General features: G+C 47.9%; 1 protein-coding gene across 3 annotated transcripts; it reads right to left on the bottom strand.

The window, feature by feature from the left end:
* Window positions 1-462: 462 nt before the first annotated feature.
* LPAR4 (lysophosphatidic acid receptor 4) lies at window positions 463-17,824 on the bottom strand. 3 transcript variants are annotated; one of them, XM_082289328.1, is made up of 3 exons: window positions 13,751-14,033; window positions 12,799-13,021; window positions 463-3,263 (listed from the first exon to the last, which is right to left on the bottom strand). In XM_082289328.1, the coding sequence occupies exon 3, from the start codon at window positions 3,108-3,110 to the stop codon at window positions 2,064-2,066; it is 1,047 nt and encodes a 348-aa protein (XP_082145454.1). In that variant the 5' UTR covers window positions 3,111-3,263; window positions 12,799-13,021; window positions 13,751-14,033; the 3' UTR covers window positions 463-2,063. The 3 variants fall into 3 exon arrangements, with proteins under 3 accessions (XP_082145454.1, XP_082145455.1, XP_082145453.1); XM_082289329.1 differs by lacking the exons at window positions 12,799-13,021; window positions 13,751-14,033 and adding an exon at window positions 17,642-17,824; XM_082289327.1 differs by lacking the exon at window positions 12,799-13,021.
* Window positions 17,825-18,230: the final 406 nt, after the last annotated feature.

The following is an 18,230-nucleotide window of genomic DNA, read 5'->3' on the forward strand; positions in this document are numbered from 1 at the left end:
GAGCGACTGCTCTGAAATACAGAGATTTCATGGCAAGGGTTGAGAGGGGCTCATCAACCAAAGCAAATATGGATTTTAAAAACCCCTCTGAAGAGTCTGGGTCAAGCAGGAAAGGGGCACGGGCAGGAAAAGGGGCAGTGCACTGCCTGACACCGCCTCTGGTTAAATGGCAAATATTGCTCCTTCCTAAAGCCCAGCTCAGCCCCTGGGCTGGAGGTAAACCTTTCCCAGCTGCTGACAAACTCCTGTCAGTGCCTGTCCCTTGTCCTGCCACATCGACCTCATTCCACCACCTTTTCCCAGTGATCTCTCCTTGTTTTCACATTTTTCTGCTCCAAAGTGCTGTTCTCTGAGGGCTCAGTCTCCAGAAAAGCCTCCCAGGCCAGTCCTGTGTGCAAGTTTCCAGTAAATACTGTTGTAACTCAGAGCTGAAACAGAGTATTTGGGCTACTCTCGTGCTCTCTGTGTATAATGGGTTGATCATAAGCTTTTTTCCCAATAAGTGACATTTTAGGGCTGAAATAGAATAATTTCTGGGGTCTCCCAGCCTTGGTAAGCCACTGACTTCTTTATTCAAAGTGAATGCAGTGCTAAATAAATATTCCCTTGGAAGCATTAACATTTTACAGCTGAATTCTTCTCACACTTAAACCTCTGTTGCTTTAAATGATCACATTTGAGGTGTTGCTCTCGTATCTCACGAGGCTTCATCAGAGAGACTTAAAATAGAAAATGAGTGGAAAACATCTGTTCAATTAATAATTTGTCTCTTTTTTTGGCAATACAGTCCTAGAAGTAGCTTTACCGTGGAAATGTAGATTGCTGAGCTAACAACTCGTAACTTTGTATTTTTTTCAAATTAAATTGTTCTCCTCATTTCTGTGTCTTACACTTAAGAATGACCCAGCCTGGGAAGGGCTGTAGAGCTTCAAACATGAGCCAAGAGCTGGAGAAAGGAACCAGGTGGTAAAATGCAACACATACAAATAATTAATTTTCCATATATTTCTGTAATCTCTAAAAGGAAAGGTAATAAATTAATTGAAAAACAAGACAATATTGCTGTAACCAGCTAAGAAAAGAGTGCAGAAAATTGGGTTTTGAGTTACTTTGAGGCCCTAAAAGCCCATTAAACAATCACAGATCATCCCCTAATTGGGTGCTCTGACACCACTTGTCCGTATTTCAGTGGGGTCAGCACTCCTGGGCCTTCAGCTGCCTCAGTTCCATATGGGAGCTCTGCCCTTGGAAGAACTCTGGGGTTTCAGGCCCTTCTCCAGCTGACTTTACAGCCCAGCCCTTCCCAGAAATAGTCATATAATTCCCTGGGATATAAAAGCCCAGGTGCAACAGATCATTAGTGAGCTCTTTACTCCTCCCCAGACGTGGCATTAAAAATAATCAAATAAATTAAACGACAGCTTAATCTGATAAAAATGAAACTTCAGATTTCAAAACTGTAGTATTAATTATCTTTTTTCTTATTATCTTTGCCATCACCAAGCAATTCTTCTGCCTAATTGCTAAACAGTTATTTACACTTCAAACCTCTCCATAAATTCCAGTCTCTAGGAAAACCAGGCTCTACACTCTGGCAGTGGAGTAAGGGAAAGCCACAAGCTTTTATTATGCCTTTGAAAGCAAACATACATATTGTGGGAAGTTACTGAGTTAACATATGAGGATGAGGATGCATCTCCAGAAGGCAGGAATCTCTAAGAAAATGACATTTTCTATTTCCCAACTGGTCCCATGTCAACTGCTGAGGGGGAAAAATGCCAAATGTTGGCATCTTCTGGTTAAAGAAGTTGTCCTGTTCCCTCCTGAGCTGATGCATGTGTTGCTGCCTACCCATAATCTCCAAAGGGAGATCCATTGGGATTTTGATATTTTGTGTTCACCTGTGGAATATGATGGGACCATCCCAGTGTGAGGATCTGCCATCCCCCAGCAGCTTTTCTTCATTAACCCCACGTGTGAACCCCCCGTTTTCTGGAACAGCTCTTTGCCACGTGGTGTTAATCAGGAGTTAATGGGGGATAACTCCCTGTGTAAACATCTCCCTAGAAATGGGATTCAGATGTGGGATCTCCTCCATTGGTGATGGCCTGATCACTGATCTCATCCTGCGGCGCCGGCAGCGCCGTCTTTGTGAGCGGCATCTCCGTCTTGAAAAGAGAATCCATTTTGATCTGGGTTTTGATGTTGAAGGACTTCTGGAAGGACTCAGAGGTGAAGTAGTAGATGAAGGGGTCAAAGCAGCAGTTGAGGGTGGCGATGCACAACGTGATGGGATACATGGTCCTGGCAAACCTCTCCAGGGAGCAGTTGGCAATGGCCTGGGAGCGCACGAGCGCGTACAGGAACAGGATGGAGTTGTAGGGGACAAAGCACACAACGAAAATGGCCACGTGCACAATGATCATCTTCAGCACTTTCTCCTTGTTCGTCCCAATCTGGGACAGGGTGGCCGGCTTCCGTAAAGTCCGGAGAACCAGCGAGGAGCACGTGAGGTTGAGCAGCAGAGGGATGATGAATCCCACCACCTCAATAAATATGGTGATCTTGGACAGGTAGGTTTTCCAGATCCTTTTGGAGAACCCTTCGAAACAGGTGGTGCTGGTGTTGGACACGTTGGTCGTGGAGAACAGCGAGGCTGAAATTCCACCGCTGAGGACCAGGATCCAAACGCCGGCACAGACGATGGCAGAATTCCTCCTGGTGCGGATGGTGCGGGAGCGGAAGGGATACACGATGGCCAGGAAGCGATCCACGCTGATGCAGGTGAGGAACAGCATGCTCCCGTAGATGTTGGTGAGGAACGCCGTGCCTGAGATCTTGCACAGGCTGTCCCCGAAGGGCCAGTGCCTGTTGAAGTTGTAAAAAATCTTAAAGGGCAAAGTGAACACGAAAAGCAAGTCTGAAACCGCCAGGTTGGTCATGAAAATGGCCGTCTCGCTCCGCATCTTCATCCGGAAGAGGAAAACAAAGAGGGAGGCGCAGTTTGTGATCAAGCCAAGGATGAAGACCACGCTGTACACGGCTCCGTACAGGTTGTACTTGAAGGAATCATCTGTCAGACAGGTATGGTTGTTGCTGTGGTTTCCCATGCCAAGTCTGGGATGGGCTTCCAAAGGCCTTCAAAGTCTACTTCAGTGACATCCATAAAATAAGGCAGGGAGCTCGTCCCTTCCCGAAGGAACACATTCCAGGGAGGTGGCTGGACTCCTTCCTACCGCATCTCCCTCATGGATCCTTTCATCCTGAAGGAGAGAGAGAGAACTGCCATCAGTCCTGAACCTGTCACCCAAAGTGGCTGTGCAAGAGAAATTCCCAAGTCAACGGATGTGCAAACAAGAGCAGGATTTAATTTTCAAGCAAGTCTTTACAAATTCCTCTATTATTGGGATTTTTCACAGTTGAAGACAGAATTTACTGAATTTGGCCTTGCCTTTCTTTCCATCACTCCCTCATCCTCCTGTTTGAAGGAGAGTGATTGCTCTGAGCAGCCTGGTCTATGGAAGGTATCCCTGTCCATGGCAGGGGGTGGAACAAGAGGGGCTTTAAGGTCCCTTCCAAGCCAAACCATTCTATGGTAATTCCAACTTTCCCCTTGGAAAGGTTTTTGTTTAAAATCTGAGATGGAATTGGCCCAGTGTGTTTGGAAAGAAATTTAACAGAATGAAACCTCTGAAATATTCTCCTAAACCTGTAACAGGAGGAGAAAAGCTGAAAGTTTTAGTGTTTGCTTTAAACTGTGCACAAAGGAAAGTTGTATGGATTTTCAACCTTTTTTGATGCAAAAGTATTTTAAAAATCCACAAAATCTATGATAACAAAGAGCTGCTTTGCCTTTTTTTCTACTTGAAAGTAGGAGCATCTTTACACATGTTTTCCAAAGTAGAAAACTGTTGTACCTCAGAAATGTTTATCAAAAACACTTCCCAAAGCCATGTTCGCTTTTTTTCCTCTTAAAAATGTCTGCAAATATGGTATTACTTCCAAGAGGGATTTTTTTGCAAGTGTAAAACCTTCCCAAGAAAGATTCCTCTAAGCTATACCAACAGCTGCTTTTCATTCCTGATCTTTGTCGAGGTTTGGAATGTGAAATTTGGGAAATCTCATGGACTACACTCTTAATGAGATTTTGTCCCAACTCAACAAGGTTTGGAGACAGGTGGAGTTAAAGTGAGCATGTTTTTACTTGGACATAGGTGCTTCCTGAACTGCCTGGCTCATCTCTCCTGGCTACTTTAAGTGTTTTTAATTCCTGTGAGGATATTCCCTTGGAAAGTCTCCTCGTTGGAGCGAGGAGGGTTTGTGAGTTGGATCAGCACTTCTTGGAAATGTGGAGCAAAGTTGGGTCATGAAGGGAAAGACCTTTTCCTTACAAACTCCAGCCAACCAAATATGAACCAGTTTGGAATCTCCTTGTAATCTAAGAAATTTAGGAGCTACAACTGGGAATAATTTGGAGGCAAAACCCTTGTGAAGAGTGGGATCCTTTCCACAGTCATGCCCTGACAGATGAGTTTCAGCTCCAAACCTGTCACTAGTTGTGTTAAAGGTTGTAATGGCAACATATAAACAAATAGAATGGAGAAGAAAGCATGGATTTGGGATAATCTGGGGTGCAAACGATCAAAATCAGATGTTTTCCATATGTTTTCCTCCTGGGAAAGCTCATGCTAACCATTGTTCTCGCATGCAAGCTGTAAGTCTTGCTGGTAAAATGGCAAGTGCTGGGAAAGCTGGAATAGCCATGGCTTTGCCGGGTGGAAGGAGCAAGTTCCTCACCTGGGAACTCCTGGAGAACCACAGGCTTCCCAAAAACTGGTGCTGTGGCCCAGGGAGCAGGCAGCACCTTACCTTTGTACCTGGCAAAGTGGCAGGAAAGGAGGATGCCCACATCTCCCATCACAAATGACTTTCAAATTATTTCAACCTTTGGACATCCAAAAAGATGAGTTGGACCTCGAAGGTCTCTCCTGTGGAAGTGTTTTTCTTCTAAATTCATGGTTAGATGAACTTGAGTGGGAAACAAGCTAAACAAAGATAACAAATATTTAAATTTATGACAAGGACAGGAGTAAAATCTCAAATGTGGGATTGAACTCACTTTCTTTGGCTCTGTGGTGGTGTAAGTAAGGAAAGGTCTTGCCTGAGTGTTAAACGCCTTTAAACAAGAGCTAAGTTGGATTGGAAAGCTCATGAATTCCAACAGGAATAGCTGAGCCTTGGCTTAACCCTCAGCCTAAAGCATTAAATCCTTGGCTTGGAGCTCCCTCCCAGTGCAGACACTCCCTGTTATCTCCATCAGGAGAGTTTGTGCTTATGCTGGAATGTGACTCCCTGGGTGTGTGAACCCCGGTGTGCCACACTCTCCTGGTCCAGGCTTCACTCTGGGTCCTACTGGGCAGATCTCAGAGGGATTGGGTGTCCTTTGAAACCTCACACAGCCTGGGAGCCCGATGGGAACCCTGCTTTCCAACCTGGCCTGGGTTTTGGCAGTTCCTCAAGACCCAGGTTTGGAAGGTGCCTTTGGAACTCCCACCTTTGCTCCTGACCAAGTCTCGTTGCCTGTAGCCTGACCCAGATCCTCCTCACACAGGAAAAAAGATGCTTCACCACCTGATTCTTTTCTCCCTGCTCTGCTCCAGACAGCCCCAAGGTCAAATCCCGTTTTTTCCAGTGTCTAATCTCTGGGAATTGTCTGCCAGCAATTGTCTAGTTAACTTATGGGCTTTAAAATACAGCCTGGCTTGTTTACCTATGGAACCCTGAGGTGTTTAAACAAGCTGACAAGTGGCTTTGAAACCCAGCCATGTGCTTTAAATTCTGTAGGATGAGTCCACAGATTGAGTTTTCCGAGTGTAAAATTCCCTTTCCTTCCTTTCCACTGTGGATTAAAGCAGTGGGATGCTCTTCATGGACACCACGGTCACCACTGCTGTTGCCTTGCTGGGAAAATAAAGCAATATATTTTTAAAAGTTAAGTAAATACAGGATGACAAAGGGGTTTTCTTTATATTTCAGGCAGGGCAAAGCTTTAAATCCTATATTTAAACTGGGGGTGAGTCCAGGAGGGCAGGAATGTAACAGAATAAACCCCCTGTTTAATGTGATAAAATTCAGAATATTCTCTCTCCTGGCAGGGGTGGTACAAGCAAACCTCCAGCAGCTATCCCTCACATAACCCTGTTATTCAGAGTGAGGTTCAGCAGAGGGTTTACTCTTTTATTGCACAAGTATCCCATCCTCCATGGACTGAAAAGAGAGGAAAACTTGGTGTTACTTCCTATGGCGCCTTGAGCATCCTGTTTACAATTCTTGTATTTCCTCCTCCCAGCACCCCAAGACACCTCCAAACTGCCAGACTGCAGCTCCATCCAGAGCAACTGTTTGTTAGAACAGGAATTACCGCAGGGAAAAAACAAATTTAAAACCAGCCCCTGTCATTCCATTATCCCATTCTTCCTGCTCCACACTGATCCCGTTCTCCACACGTGCAGCAAACTGAGGTCAGAAAAACCAGCACAGAGTCTGGGCCTGGCATTTTTGGCATCGTCACATTTTCTTTTAGTCATGTGAGATGTCAGATGAGTGGATCTTTATCAGTCTGGACGCGAGGGACATCCTGTGTGTTCATTTAAACCACTGAACACTGGCTTTGGGAGGCCTGGCACAGCCCTGATGGGAAAACCTCCCAAAGCTGAAGGATCTTTGCTGGATTACCACGGTGTGTATTCAGGTTATCTCTTAAATCTTGAGGAACAAAGGTTTATAGGTAGAGAAGCCAAAGCCTGCAGGACAGTGGGGTTTGGGGAGGTTTCTCTGGGTTTTGTTCCAGGTTGTGGGACCACTCATGTTTTCATAGGGTCTCAGCCCCTGACCTTGGAAATAAATCGGGATTTTCCTGGGGCACAGCAAGAGCTTTATTTCTGCCTTCCCCTGACAAGAACTCCATTCACTCCAGGGTTTGCAGCTCCCTGCTCCTCACCCCACTGCTACAATGCCTGTGGGATGTGTAACTTACTCCCACCACGGAGCCCAGGGTTACAGCTTTACAACAAACTCTGCTCTGCAACTTCTTGGGGTTTATTTCCTTCCTTCGTTCCACTTTAATTAGGCAGAAGGCTCAAAAAAAAGGGTTTGTGGGGGGAGATGTTTGGGTTTTTGGCAGATTTTTGCAGAGAAGATAATTCTGTGTAAGGCTGTAGGACTTGGGTTCTTCCAGAATGCTGACTAGAGATAAAATGAGATTAAACTGCTATTGTTTGAATAGACAAAATCAGAACTATTATATTTAAAAAAACCCCTTTTTCTACCTGAAAAAAATTAAACATCTCAGTTCCTGCAATGGAATTTGCACTTACTTATACTTTCTTTTTTCAATAAAAGTTGGGTTTGGTCACAGAGGGCTCAGAGACCGTGAACTGGAAGCAGCTTTAAGGACTAGCCTCCAGTTTGGGGCAATCTGGTGGATAATTTTTCCCTGTCCAGAGGCTGCCAGGGCAGGAGCTGGGGCTGCACAGTGATGCTGCCTCTGTTCTCCCAGTGTCAGCTGTGTGGGTTTATGGAAAGCTGGACCGGCTGGAGTAGGTGATGCTGGATCTGGCTTCTCCAGAGAAAGGTGGAGGGATGGGAAATAGCTTGGGACACCAGTTTTGGGGTTGGCTCAGCTCGCTGAGTGCCTGCGAGCGCTCCATCCTCCCGAAACTCCTCGCAGATTCCCAGTAACCTTCGCCTGTTTTCTTGCCCGGTGCGGTAGGAGCAGGGAAAGGCTGGGATTAGAGGGTGGGAAGCGGAGCAGCTGCCTGTAAACAAAGCTCTATTGACGATCCGAAGCTCTGGAAAGGAGAAATGCTTTAATCTCTTTCATTTCCTAATCCTAAATGATGTATTGGAGAACAGTAGGAAAGGAGCAGACAGAAGTGGGACTTTGAAGTCCACGGAGGTTTGTGGAGCTTCAAAGGGCCATTCTTGCCTGGTTTATCGGAGTGAATGCCCGGCCGGTATGCCGGGGAAAGGGGACGTTCGCGGGTGATTAGCATAAAAGCCAAGGCAGGAAGGCTCTTATTCATGGCTTTGACACTTATTGTGCTCAGTGTCACCCGGCCTGGCACTCCCCAGCCCTTGCTGCGGCTGCGACAAAGTCTCCTGTACCTGTGGGAAGGTGGGGTTGGGAGTTACTCGCTTCAGTCAGGTTTCAGCAGCTGCTTTCCAATCCTCTGTGAGCGAAAAACCCCAAACATGGGACCGCTTGAGGAGGCATCGGCTCTCCCTCAGCCAGGAGTGAGCGCAGGGATGCGCCGGGATGAGGCGGGAGCCACCGGCCGCTCCCGTCCCCTGCTCTGAGCTGGCTTTGGCTCTTGGGGACCCTCACACCCCTCCAAGTTCAACAGCTCCTCTCTGTCGTGCACGAGCTGCAGCAGGACCCCAAGTGAATTCTTCTCCAGGATGGAGCAGGGAAGGAAACCTGAGCCTCTCCTTTAGGCCGAACCCTAAAGGCTCTCCCCTTTATTCTTTCCCTTTTTTTTTTTTTTTTTTGTTTTTAATTGCTCAGCACCGCCGTTGTCTCCTCACTGTCCTCTGAGACTTACAAAGCATTTCCTGCTCGTGGTGCCTTCTCTGGGCTGTATCTGTTTTGGATTGAGCTAATTAAAATGTTTCCTTCAGAAGAGAATCGTGAACTGCCTTACCCCATATTCAGCCACTGATCCTCAGGGCATGACTCTCTTTTTGTTTGCACTGAGAATGTCTCTCTCCATTTACATCACCCTTTAACCCTTGGCGTGCTCTGCCTTTCCCCATCCCCAGCAGCCTCCAGAGGGGCTGGGCCGCAGCCAGGAAACAATGGAATTCACCCCAAGCTTCCCAGCGAAGTTTGCATTATTTAACACTTGTAAGAGGGGCTTTTTGCTCGGCCTTTGGTGCTGGAGGAGTGCGGGAATGCTGCTTGTTTGGAGCGCCAGGTCTCTCACTGAAGGGGCATTGCTGGATAATGGCAGCGCCGGCTTCAATGGAGAAGATTTAGATGCAAAGAAAAGCTGATGAAGTGCTGAAAAGCAAAGTTACCCTGTCTGACCAGGTTGTTTTCACCCAGGAATAATGTTTGTGGTGGAGGTTGCTGCGTCCTTGATGTAGCCCTGGTTCTTTACAAAGTGTGGCTAAGAAAAAAAAAAACCCAACATAAAAAATAAGCGACTCCTGTTTCCCTGAGCCACTGGGGACTCCAACAACAGGCCTGGGTTTATTTGCTCACAGTTCCAAAAAGTTCCCAGTCAGCAGCCTGTCCAACAAGCTGCCTTTCTTCGCTTTCCCTGACACAATTTCCATGGCTCCTTGGCCATTCCTTGGCTTTTTGGCTCCTTGTTGCCTTTCCTCAGCTCTTCTGAGCCACATGGAGCCCTCCTGTCACCCCATCCTCATCCCATTGGGCTGGATCCTCTGCACTCCCTTGGCTGAAATGGGAGAGCTGAACTTTCTCCTCTGATTATCCAAAAATTATGGACTTTTCCCCTTCCCTCGTAGCAAGAAGGTGCCAGCACAGCAGCACAAACACTGATTTCACCTTGGCAAGGTGGCCTGGCTGGAAGGGCTGTGTCTGGATTCCTCTGGGTTCTGAGCCTGTCCTTCCATGGGGCTGGACACAATCTGTGTTTGGGACCTTGAGGGACCTGAGCCCTGCGTTTATTTACTGCAGGGGGCTGATCTAATAAGGTTTTATTCTCTTAAATGGCTTTATCCTGTGAGGAAAAGGGGAAGTTCCAGGGACTGTAGAATCCCAGGATGGTTTGGGTTGGAAGGGAACTTAAAGCTCATCCTGTTCAATCCCTGCCATGGGCAGAGACACCTTCCAGAGGGTACTCCAAGCCTTGTCCAACCTGGCTTTGTCTGTAAAGTGTTAAAATAAGTACGAAATGACTCCACAATGCGGAAGTATCCAATCTCAGACAGACAGCAGTGTTTCTGCTTCTTAGAAATCAGATTTCTAATGATGAGATGAGGGCAAGGCAATGAGATTTTGGCATCGTGCAAGGGCTGGATGCTGCTTTTCCTGCTAAATATGGTTATATCCCTCTGTAAAACACATGCTGGGGAGGAAAAGGGTGGATTGTCTGCAGGTTCAAGAAAGGAAAATGGGAATATTATTGGAGGAAAAGAAACGGTCTGTTGTGGCTGTGTGTTTACAGCATTAGAGGGTCTCACAGCCTGATGAGCTCATGTTTTGTCCAGAGACAGGATCTGCTCTGCTGCCAGAACACACCTTTGTCTCGGGGCTCAGGGACTGATGAATGTCCCTTAATTTCACTTGCCAAGATAAAGAGATTTTCCTTTTCCTACCAAACCCCTTACAAATGATCCAGCACACTTCCCTGCAGCCAGGGTCAGCTCAGGCTGGTCTGGCTCCGGAGCAGGGTGGATCTTTACCCCTTTTATGGGGCTGAGCTGGGAGCTGGTGCAGGAGGAAGCCTCGCAGAGCCACTGTCTGCTCTGGGAATAAAGAGCTCCTCTTTTCAGGGAGAGAATTTCCCTTCTGTGGAAGGTGGTGGCTCCCCTTCCCCGGGACTAAATCGGATCCTTATTTAGGGAGGAGGAGCAACGTGTGGAGGAACAGAGTGAGGCTCTGCACGCACGCTTGACCTGGGAAGACCTGCTGAGGGTGGCTGAGTGCTCCAGGAGCATCCCCACCCAGCCCATCCCGTGGGGACGGCTCCTTTGGGATCCTGGAGCTCCGTCAGGATGAGAACGCCGCTCCAGCCACACAGCCCTGGCCAGTAATGCTTAGACATCGGGAAATAGAGCCCCAAATCCCAAATAAGCCTTAAGCAGGGTGAGGGGCAGCTGGCACCCGTGGATCACGGACATGGCATCCATCCAGATGGCTCCAAGTGCCACAGTGACAGAATCCCAAATTGCTTTGCCACGTCCCCTCCAACGGTGCGCCCTGTCTCCAGGATCTGGCCCAAGCTTTGGATAAAACTGCCTTAATTCCTGCTCTTGTGCTCCAGCCATGAGGTCACAGCTGGAGAAGGGATCCATCTTCCAGCTGGGAGAGCATCCTCCCCCTGCCCAGGGAATGTTTCCATCCCTGCTCCTCAGCAACCCCAGCTTTGCAGTTCTGTGCCTCATTGCAATGCCCTAAATGAGGGCGAGTGGGGAATTGGGGCATTTGTTGTGTTTGTCCATGTGGAGCTGAGCTCCTGACCCTGGAATTTGGAGGACATCAATTCTTATCAATTGAAGAGGATTCTCATTTTTAGCCTCAAAGGATTCCAGTGACTTGTTCAGCCTCCTGTCCCATTCCCTTCCTCCCTCCCATGTGTTTCTGGACTTTCTTTTGAGAGGAAAGATGTGTGCCGATGTCTTTACAAACAGTTTGATGGGAGTTAAGGTCTGAAATGGGTCCTAGTGCCTCTACTGTCTTGGGGCAGCAGGTTCCTTACCAGGCCCAGACAGCCTGGTTCCTGAAACAGGCACGGGTCTGCACAAGGCTGGACTTCTGAACTTTGGGGTAAAGCAGTAGGTTCAAGGGGGGATATGGGATAGGTGGTTCGGGAAGGCTGCACCTTCCTGGTACCTCAGGCAAGGGGGAAACGAAGAGGGCAACATGCGGCCGGGAGTTCGGGATAAAAGGGAGGCTGTGCCCTCCCAGACCTCGAGAGAGAAAACCCCACGTCTCTCCCCTTATTCGAATAAAGTTGAAGGACTCCTCTGTCTCCCTTTTGGACATAAGCGTTGGTGGGCTGTCCTGACACTTTTAAAATTCAGAGGCTTTGAACCCCCCGAAGTACCAGGGTTTCCTGCCTGTTTTGTTTTTAGGGAATGCTCCTAAGGGCAAGAAGATGGAAAAGTACTACAAGGGGGGGAATGTCCTTATCACTGTGAACTTTGCACTTCCCACCCTCTGGATTTGACTGTTCTGTTCCTATAGGGCAGCAATACAAAAACCACACACAATTGTCTCCTCTCAAACAATGATTTGGGATTGTCATTAAAACCTCCGAACTCTTCCTGCAAATTCTTCTGCCATGTGCTTATATCGTGTTAAATCCTCTCTCTTCCAAACAGCCAAATCTTTAAATGATGTTGTTCATCGTTCATTTTACTTCTGACTCCCGGTTTTTTAGAGCTGTCTTTGAATTTTTCTCATTGAAATTTGCTGCTTTACAGGAGTAGATTTTGGCCATGAATGAAAGCCAAAGTGATTAAATACATTTTTAAGGTCTTCAGTATAATATTTATAACTTAATTCCTAATTTTTAATAGAGTTTGTAGGAACCAGCCCTCCATTAAACGAAGGTGAAAGTCTAATTTATGCCACATTTATACCCAACTCCTTTTTAAGCTTAAAATGTCTTATGACACTGACTCCAAGTACAAAAGAAAGCCGTAACCAAGGGACCGTTTTCACAAACGCACAACAAACAACAGGAGAGAAAAGTCCTAAACTTGTCACCTGCAGTGCCACAACGAGAATCTCGATGGGAATGGAGAACTACGGTGGGAGTTAGAACCATTTCCATGCAATCTGGAGGAGTAGCTCACACAGGAATTACTTTCCCAAAAGTTGGAGCTCATCTTTCTGCCTTTAAGCAGCCCCAGCCATGGCAGGGCTGGAGCGGGAGGAGTGGGAGCTGCCAGCGTAGGGAAAACACTGCTGATCTCCAGTGAAACCCGGCTGGGTTCATCCCCCACATCCATCCGAGCCTTCAGCTTCCAGAACCCCCTCCCGGAGCTGCCATGAAATCCGGCCGCTTTTCCTGCCTCGGGAAGGGGAGAGCAGGGACTTACCGGGACCTCCACCATTCCCGCGGCTCGGTGCTTCCAGGGGATCCCTCCCTGACAGCCCGCAGCGATCCTTTGTGTCCCTGGGACACGAGCCGCGTTATTCCCACGCGGAAAATCCCACTTTGTCCAAGTTCAGCCGCTCATCCTCGAACTCCGCGCTGGGTGGCAGCTGCCCGGCCTTTGTTCCAAGCGGGATCGGGGCTGCCGAGTGCTGCTGCCATCGTGTCTTGGGAAAACGGGACGCAAGAATGGGCCCAATGTCTGGGCAGGGGCTGTGGGCAGGGGAAACTCCTGGGGGTCTCCATAGGAAACGCTTTCCATTGGACAGGGATGTGTTATTAGCGCCGGAGCCCGCCCCGCCCCGGGTCTCCGCTGGGTCCCTCTCGCGGGGCTCTATCCATGGATTCCCTTCCAGAGCCTCTCCCAGTTCGGAATTAGCAGCTTAAGGACAGCCCGACAATGAGCAGCGCGGATTTCCTGAGCAATTAGCCGGGGGACCCAGCCTGGGAGAGCGTGCCCGATGGGAAGGAGCCGGGAAAAGCTCCTCAAAGCTCGGATTTTCCTTCCCGCGGCCGTAATTGTTTTGCCTTCCAATTAAAAAAAGTGAGGAGCAGAGGGGGGGGGGGAGCCGAGGATCGGGAAAGCGCTGGGAAGCTGCAGAGCAAAGCTGGCCGTGAAAAGAAAATATCTCCCTAAGCAGATTTAGAAAGGCGCTGTTTGTTAGGCTGGGGGTTGTTGTTTTGTTTTAAATCTTCTCAAATGAGCTGACTGGAACAGTCTGAGCTCTTGCCCTGAAAGCGCTGGATTCCTGCTGGAAAACCGGTCAGCTTTCCTTCTCCAGGGCCGTAATTACAAATACTCAGGGAAGCGTGGCTGCGTCTGCCTGGGAGCTGCCCCCGAGAGCCGCGCGGTGAATCTGCCCTCTGCCTAAAAACTGGTCATTTCCCCCTCTTACCTTCGATATCAGCCCTTCAGGTAGGGACGAGGCTCTTCTGGCAGCAGGAGCGAGGCGGCGGATGGTTCATTTTATTCCCTTTTCAGCTCTCTCTGCTTCCATAGGGCTGAAATCCCGGGGCTGCTGCTAAAGCCCAGCCTCCCCCTAACGCGTCTCGCTCGCATTGTGTTTGTCTCTCCTCTTCCTCCGCTCTCCTTGGCTCTTCCCACAGGCAGCCAAGGCCAGTAAACAACTCATTGTGAGGCTGGGATGGGTGTAATTCCTGGGGCTGGTGGCCACCGTGGCTGAGTCGCCTCTGCAGCGCGCCCGGCTGCTGCCACAGGCTTTTATCCTCCATGCAAATAACTTCCTGAATATCTCATGTAACAGCCCAGCAGCTCCAGGCTGCTAAACCCCAGCCTCTGCGAGCTCTCGGTTTAACGAAACACAAAAACAGGAGCGTGGATTCGGAGCGAGAACGGTGGCGGTGCAGATGTTTCCTGCTCCCGATGGGCAAAGGTCCATTCTATTTGTTTAGTCACAAAAGAGGCAGAAGATGTGGGGGAATGGTGGCGGGGTGGCCCAAGGCATCGCTGTCACTGAGTGCGGGGGCTGGCAGAAGGCTCAGGGTGGAAAACCCACCAGTATCGCCAGTAAACTTATCCAGAAACCCGGTTTCGTGGCTTGTGGGCATTTCCAGGCGGCTGCATGGAAATGCTGATCCCTGGGGAGATGCGGCTGCTCTTCACACCCATTCTCATGCGAGGGTGAGAGATCAGTGGGGACCCATTGACCAACACGGCGGCATTTGAAAGCGTTTTTTAGGGAAAAAAGAATGTTGGGAGCTGGGTGTGCTGCCACAGATTAGGATGAGCTCACTGAAACCTTTTCACAGATTAACATCTTGAGTCTGAGCTTCAAAACTGCCCGGGCTGGGCAAACCCATTAGAAAAGAGACTGATGGCTCCTTAAAGATTAAATACAGCATAAATCTTAACCCAAAACTTCTGTGCCTCTTACAGAATTTAGGCAGAATGTGGTGGTTGTGCCAATTTTGCTGCTGCTGGAACGGACCCAGGCAGCTGTGCCTGGCTGGGATGTTTGCTTTCTCTCCGCAGTTATTGATTTAATTAAACTCTCCTGACAAAAGTCTTCAGCTGTTGGGAACTTCAAGGGCTGGGAGAACAACTCCTCAAAATGTTACAGGAGATTGGGAATGGGATCTATGCCCTTTGTGGAGTCCATCCTTCTTAAACCACCGTAGTGATTCCAACTTCACATCTGTGTGTGGTTGGCAGAAGTTGTACTGAGCAGGTTATTCAGTCACCACTTGGTTTAGGATTTTTTTTTCTTTTAAAAGGAGCGTTTTTCCTGCTACAGCCAACACTAGAAAGCTGGAAAAGTGCAATCTGTAGGTTGAGCCATAATGCTGCTCTCCAACCTTTAGAGATGACCAAAAAAAATTTAAATTCCAACTTTTTCACTATGGAACATAAGATTTTTGGTATTGATGACAAAGAAAACATCCCCAGAGCAACACACTCCTGCTGCCCTCCAAGCACTCAAAGGACTGCATGGATGCCTTTACCCTTCTCCCCCTGAACAGGCGAAATGTTGTGCTATCAACCCACTCTGTGTATTTTTTTTTAAATAAATCAAGTACAAACATTTCCAACACAGTGCCCTTAAGAGAGGTTTATTTGCCAAACATGAAGAAAGGAGGAGGCTGCCTCTCTTCTTGGTTCCAGTTACAGAAAAGTGTTTGCTTTAAAATGGAAAAACAAGGAACAGCCTCCTGGGCTCTTCATCTCTGCACTACCCATTTGGTGTCCCCACCCTGATCCCATGGTGTTCACCCTAGACTTGGGACAGGGTGGGATTTAGTGAACTCTCCTTGTTAAAACATTGGCAGGACATCAATAATCTGGAGTTATTTTGGAAAACAAGGGAAACTAGGCTGTTATCTCATTGGGAAGCGTGGCTGCTGAGAAGGCACAAAGTGTTGAAGCAGAAGTTTTACCCCCTCTTTGCAGAATTTGCTGCCCGTGCACAGAAACCCCACAGAAATGATACTTCTGGGCTGTCTCTGGTTGTGTCAGTGCTGGAGTGGCTTTGGGATGGGGATGTGCAATTCCCATTGATTTCAGTCAGGCAGGAACACCTGAATTTATGGGATAATTTTGCCCGGAAAACGAACATTTTGCATTTCCCGGTGATTAACACTTAATTCTTCTGCTGTCAAACCTCAGTAGGTATTTTCAGTCAATTGAGGCTTTCTTGTGCCAATTTTCCTACCTCAGGGCACTTAGGAGCCCTCCAAGGAGCCAAAGAGCGGAACCCAAATCCAGCCGGCATTTGAAGGCCCCTGGAATATACATGATCAAGGCATTAACTTTGTTCCTTTATTGCTCCTTCCCTTCCTGTGCTTTCCTGCACCAGCAGAATTCATTTGTCATTTGAGCCTTAAATATTGCATGGCTTTGGTTCATCCTGAGGCTTCCATGGAGCCTTCCATCCATAGAATCCATGAACAGGATGTTGGGGCACAAATGGAGCATCCAGGGGGGGCTTTGTGGCATCTGAGTAGCTTAGGGACCCTGCCTGGGGAAGGGGGTACCCCCATGAGCCCAAAACATCAACTTTGTGCCTCAAATTGTTGTATTGGGAATTTTTTCCTGTCTGCAATGCATCCATGATATTCTGTCTCGTTCTCTCATCCTGTGACACAGCTTCTAAAGGTCTTACACTTTTAAGGCATCAGCTTTAGGACCACAACTCCTGTGGAATAATGTTTAGTGTCTGGGTGACCCCAAAGGATCATTACTGGGGTGATTAAACCAACAGGTTTAATTGTGTTTGAATGGGGTGTTTCATTGAGGGTTTTCCCAGGAAAACTAAAGGAAAAAATCAGTAATAGTGGCATTTTCCTGGGGGAAAAGAGAAAAAAAATCACTTTACAGAAACCACAGCTGGTGCTGGAAAAGATTTTAAAGGAAAATTCCTGAGCAGAACGAGGTTGGACGGGGCTTGGAGCACCCTGGGATAGTGGAAGGTGTCCCTGCCCATGGCAGGGGGTGGAGCTGGGTGAGCTTTAAAGTCCCTTCAACCCAAACCAGTCTACAATTCCATGATTCTCTAACCCTTCAAGAGCTCATTAATGCTGTGGGATTTCCTAATGTTCCATGGCTTGTCAGGGCTTCCATTCAAAACCTTTTGCAAAAAGTTTTATAACACAGCATCCAAAAATCCCTTTGGAATCAAATGGAAGTGCAAAGCATAATCTTTTCAGTTTTGGGGGTTTTTAAATAAGCATTTAGAAGAATTTTTAAATAATTTTAAGTGCTGTAGAGAGATAACAAAGAAGAAAAACAAAAGGCAAGTGCCCATTTGAAGCTGTCCCCTTGCAATTTTAAAAAGGCCTCATTTAAAAATCCTGGTTTGTTTATTTATCAGCACTTAACGTTCCATTACTTTCCTATCCAAGAGGACTTTTTGCCAATGGATGCCAGGATCTTTCTTCTCCAAATGTTTAGGCCTTTCTGTATTTAATGCACTCAAGCAAAGGCAGGATCATGAGCTGCTGAAATTGGGGAAAAGGTAAAATAAAAGTTTGTGCTGTTTGCTGGGTCAGGCGAATCCAAAGCTCTGCTGGCACCAAGGCCTGGACTTGAATATCCCTCCAAACCTCCCATTTTGTCCTCAACCTTCACTTTTATTTTATCCCCAATAAGCCAGGAGAGTCATCCCTCAGGACAGAGTCCTCTCCCAGTCTCCAGCACTGCTCGCTCCTTTGCTTCCCGTGTCCTACAGGAGTTTAATCTGGCTCTTCCAAGGTTGTCTAAGTCGTTTCAGAGCCTTTAATTTCTCTTGCTGATGGAGAAGGGATTAACTTTGCAGACTTCCCACTCATACCTCATCTCTCCCATGACATGGAGCGATTTCCAAGCATGACCACGTCAAGTCTGCGATGTCTCCCTGCCGAAACCGCATCCAGGGAAGAAATTTCTGGTTATTCCCTCCTCCAGAATGAGTTCAGAAACTCGCTGTGTCCATATTTGCTGTGGGATCTGGGTTTGTTGGCTCCTTTTTCCCCAGTTCTGCTGGGACAGATCCTGTTTTGACCGGAGGATCCAGGCACTCGGAAATCTGATCCCTGGAAAAGGGAGCAGGTGTTTTCCAGCAGAGCCCGCCCGCTCCAGCTGGGCAGAGCCCGATTCCTGAGCTGTGACATCGCTCCTGCCTGACAGTGTCCACGGGGACACCGAAACATTTCCCTTTGTGTCCCCATTCTGCAGAGCAGGATTTTAATGAAAATCAGGAGAAATAGAGTTGGTTTATTGGGGTTTTTTTTGAATCCTGGTGACAGCTCCTGTTCCAGATATGGTGGAGCCTGTTTTTTAGGCAGGGATAGTGGATTGGAAGGTGATCCTGCCCATGGCAGAGGGGTTGGAACTGGATGATCCTTAGGGTCCCTCCCAAGCCAAGCTGTCAGTGCCAGCAT

Source organism: Coloeus monedula (assembly GCF_965178545.1).
Source record: "Coloeus monedula genome assembly, chromosome: 12".
NCBI lineage: Eukaryota > Metazoa > Chordata > Aves > Passeriformes > Corvidae > Coloeus > Coloeus monedula.

Excerpts from the sequence above, each read along its gene's own strand:
- LPAR4 (XM_082289329.1), bottom strand. The coding sequence starts at position 3,110 with ATGGGAAACCACAGCAACAACCATACCTGTCTGACAGATGATTCCTTC.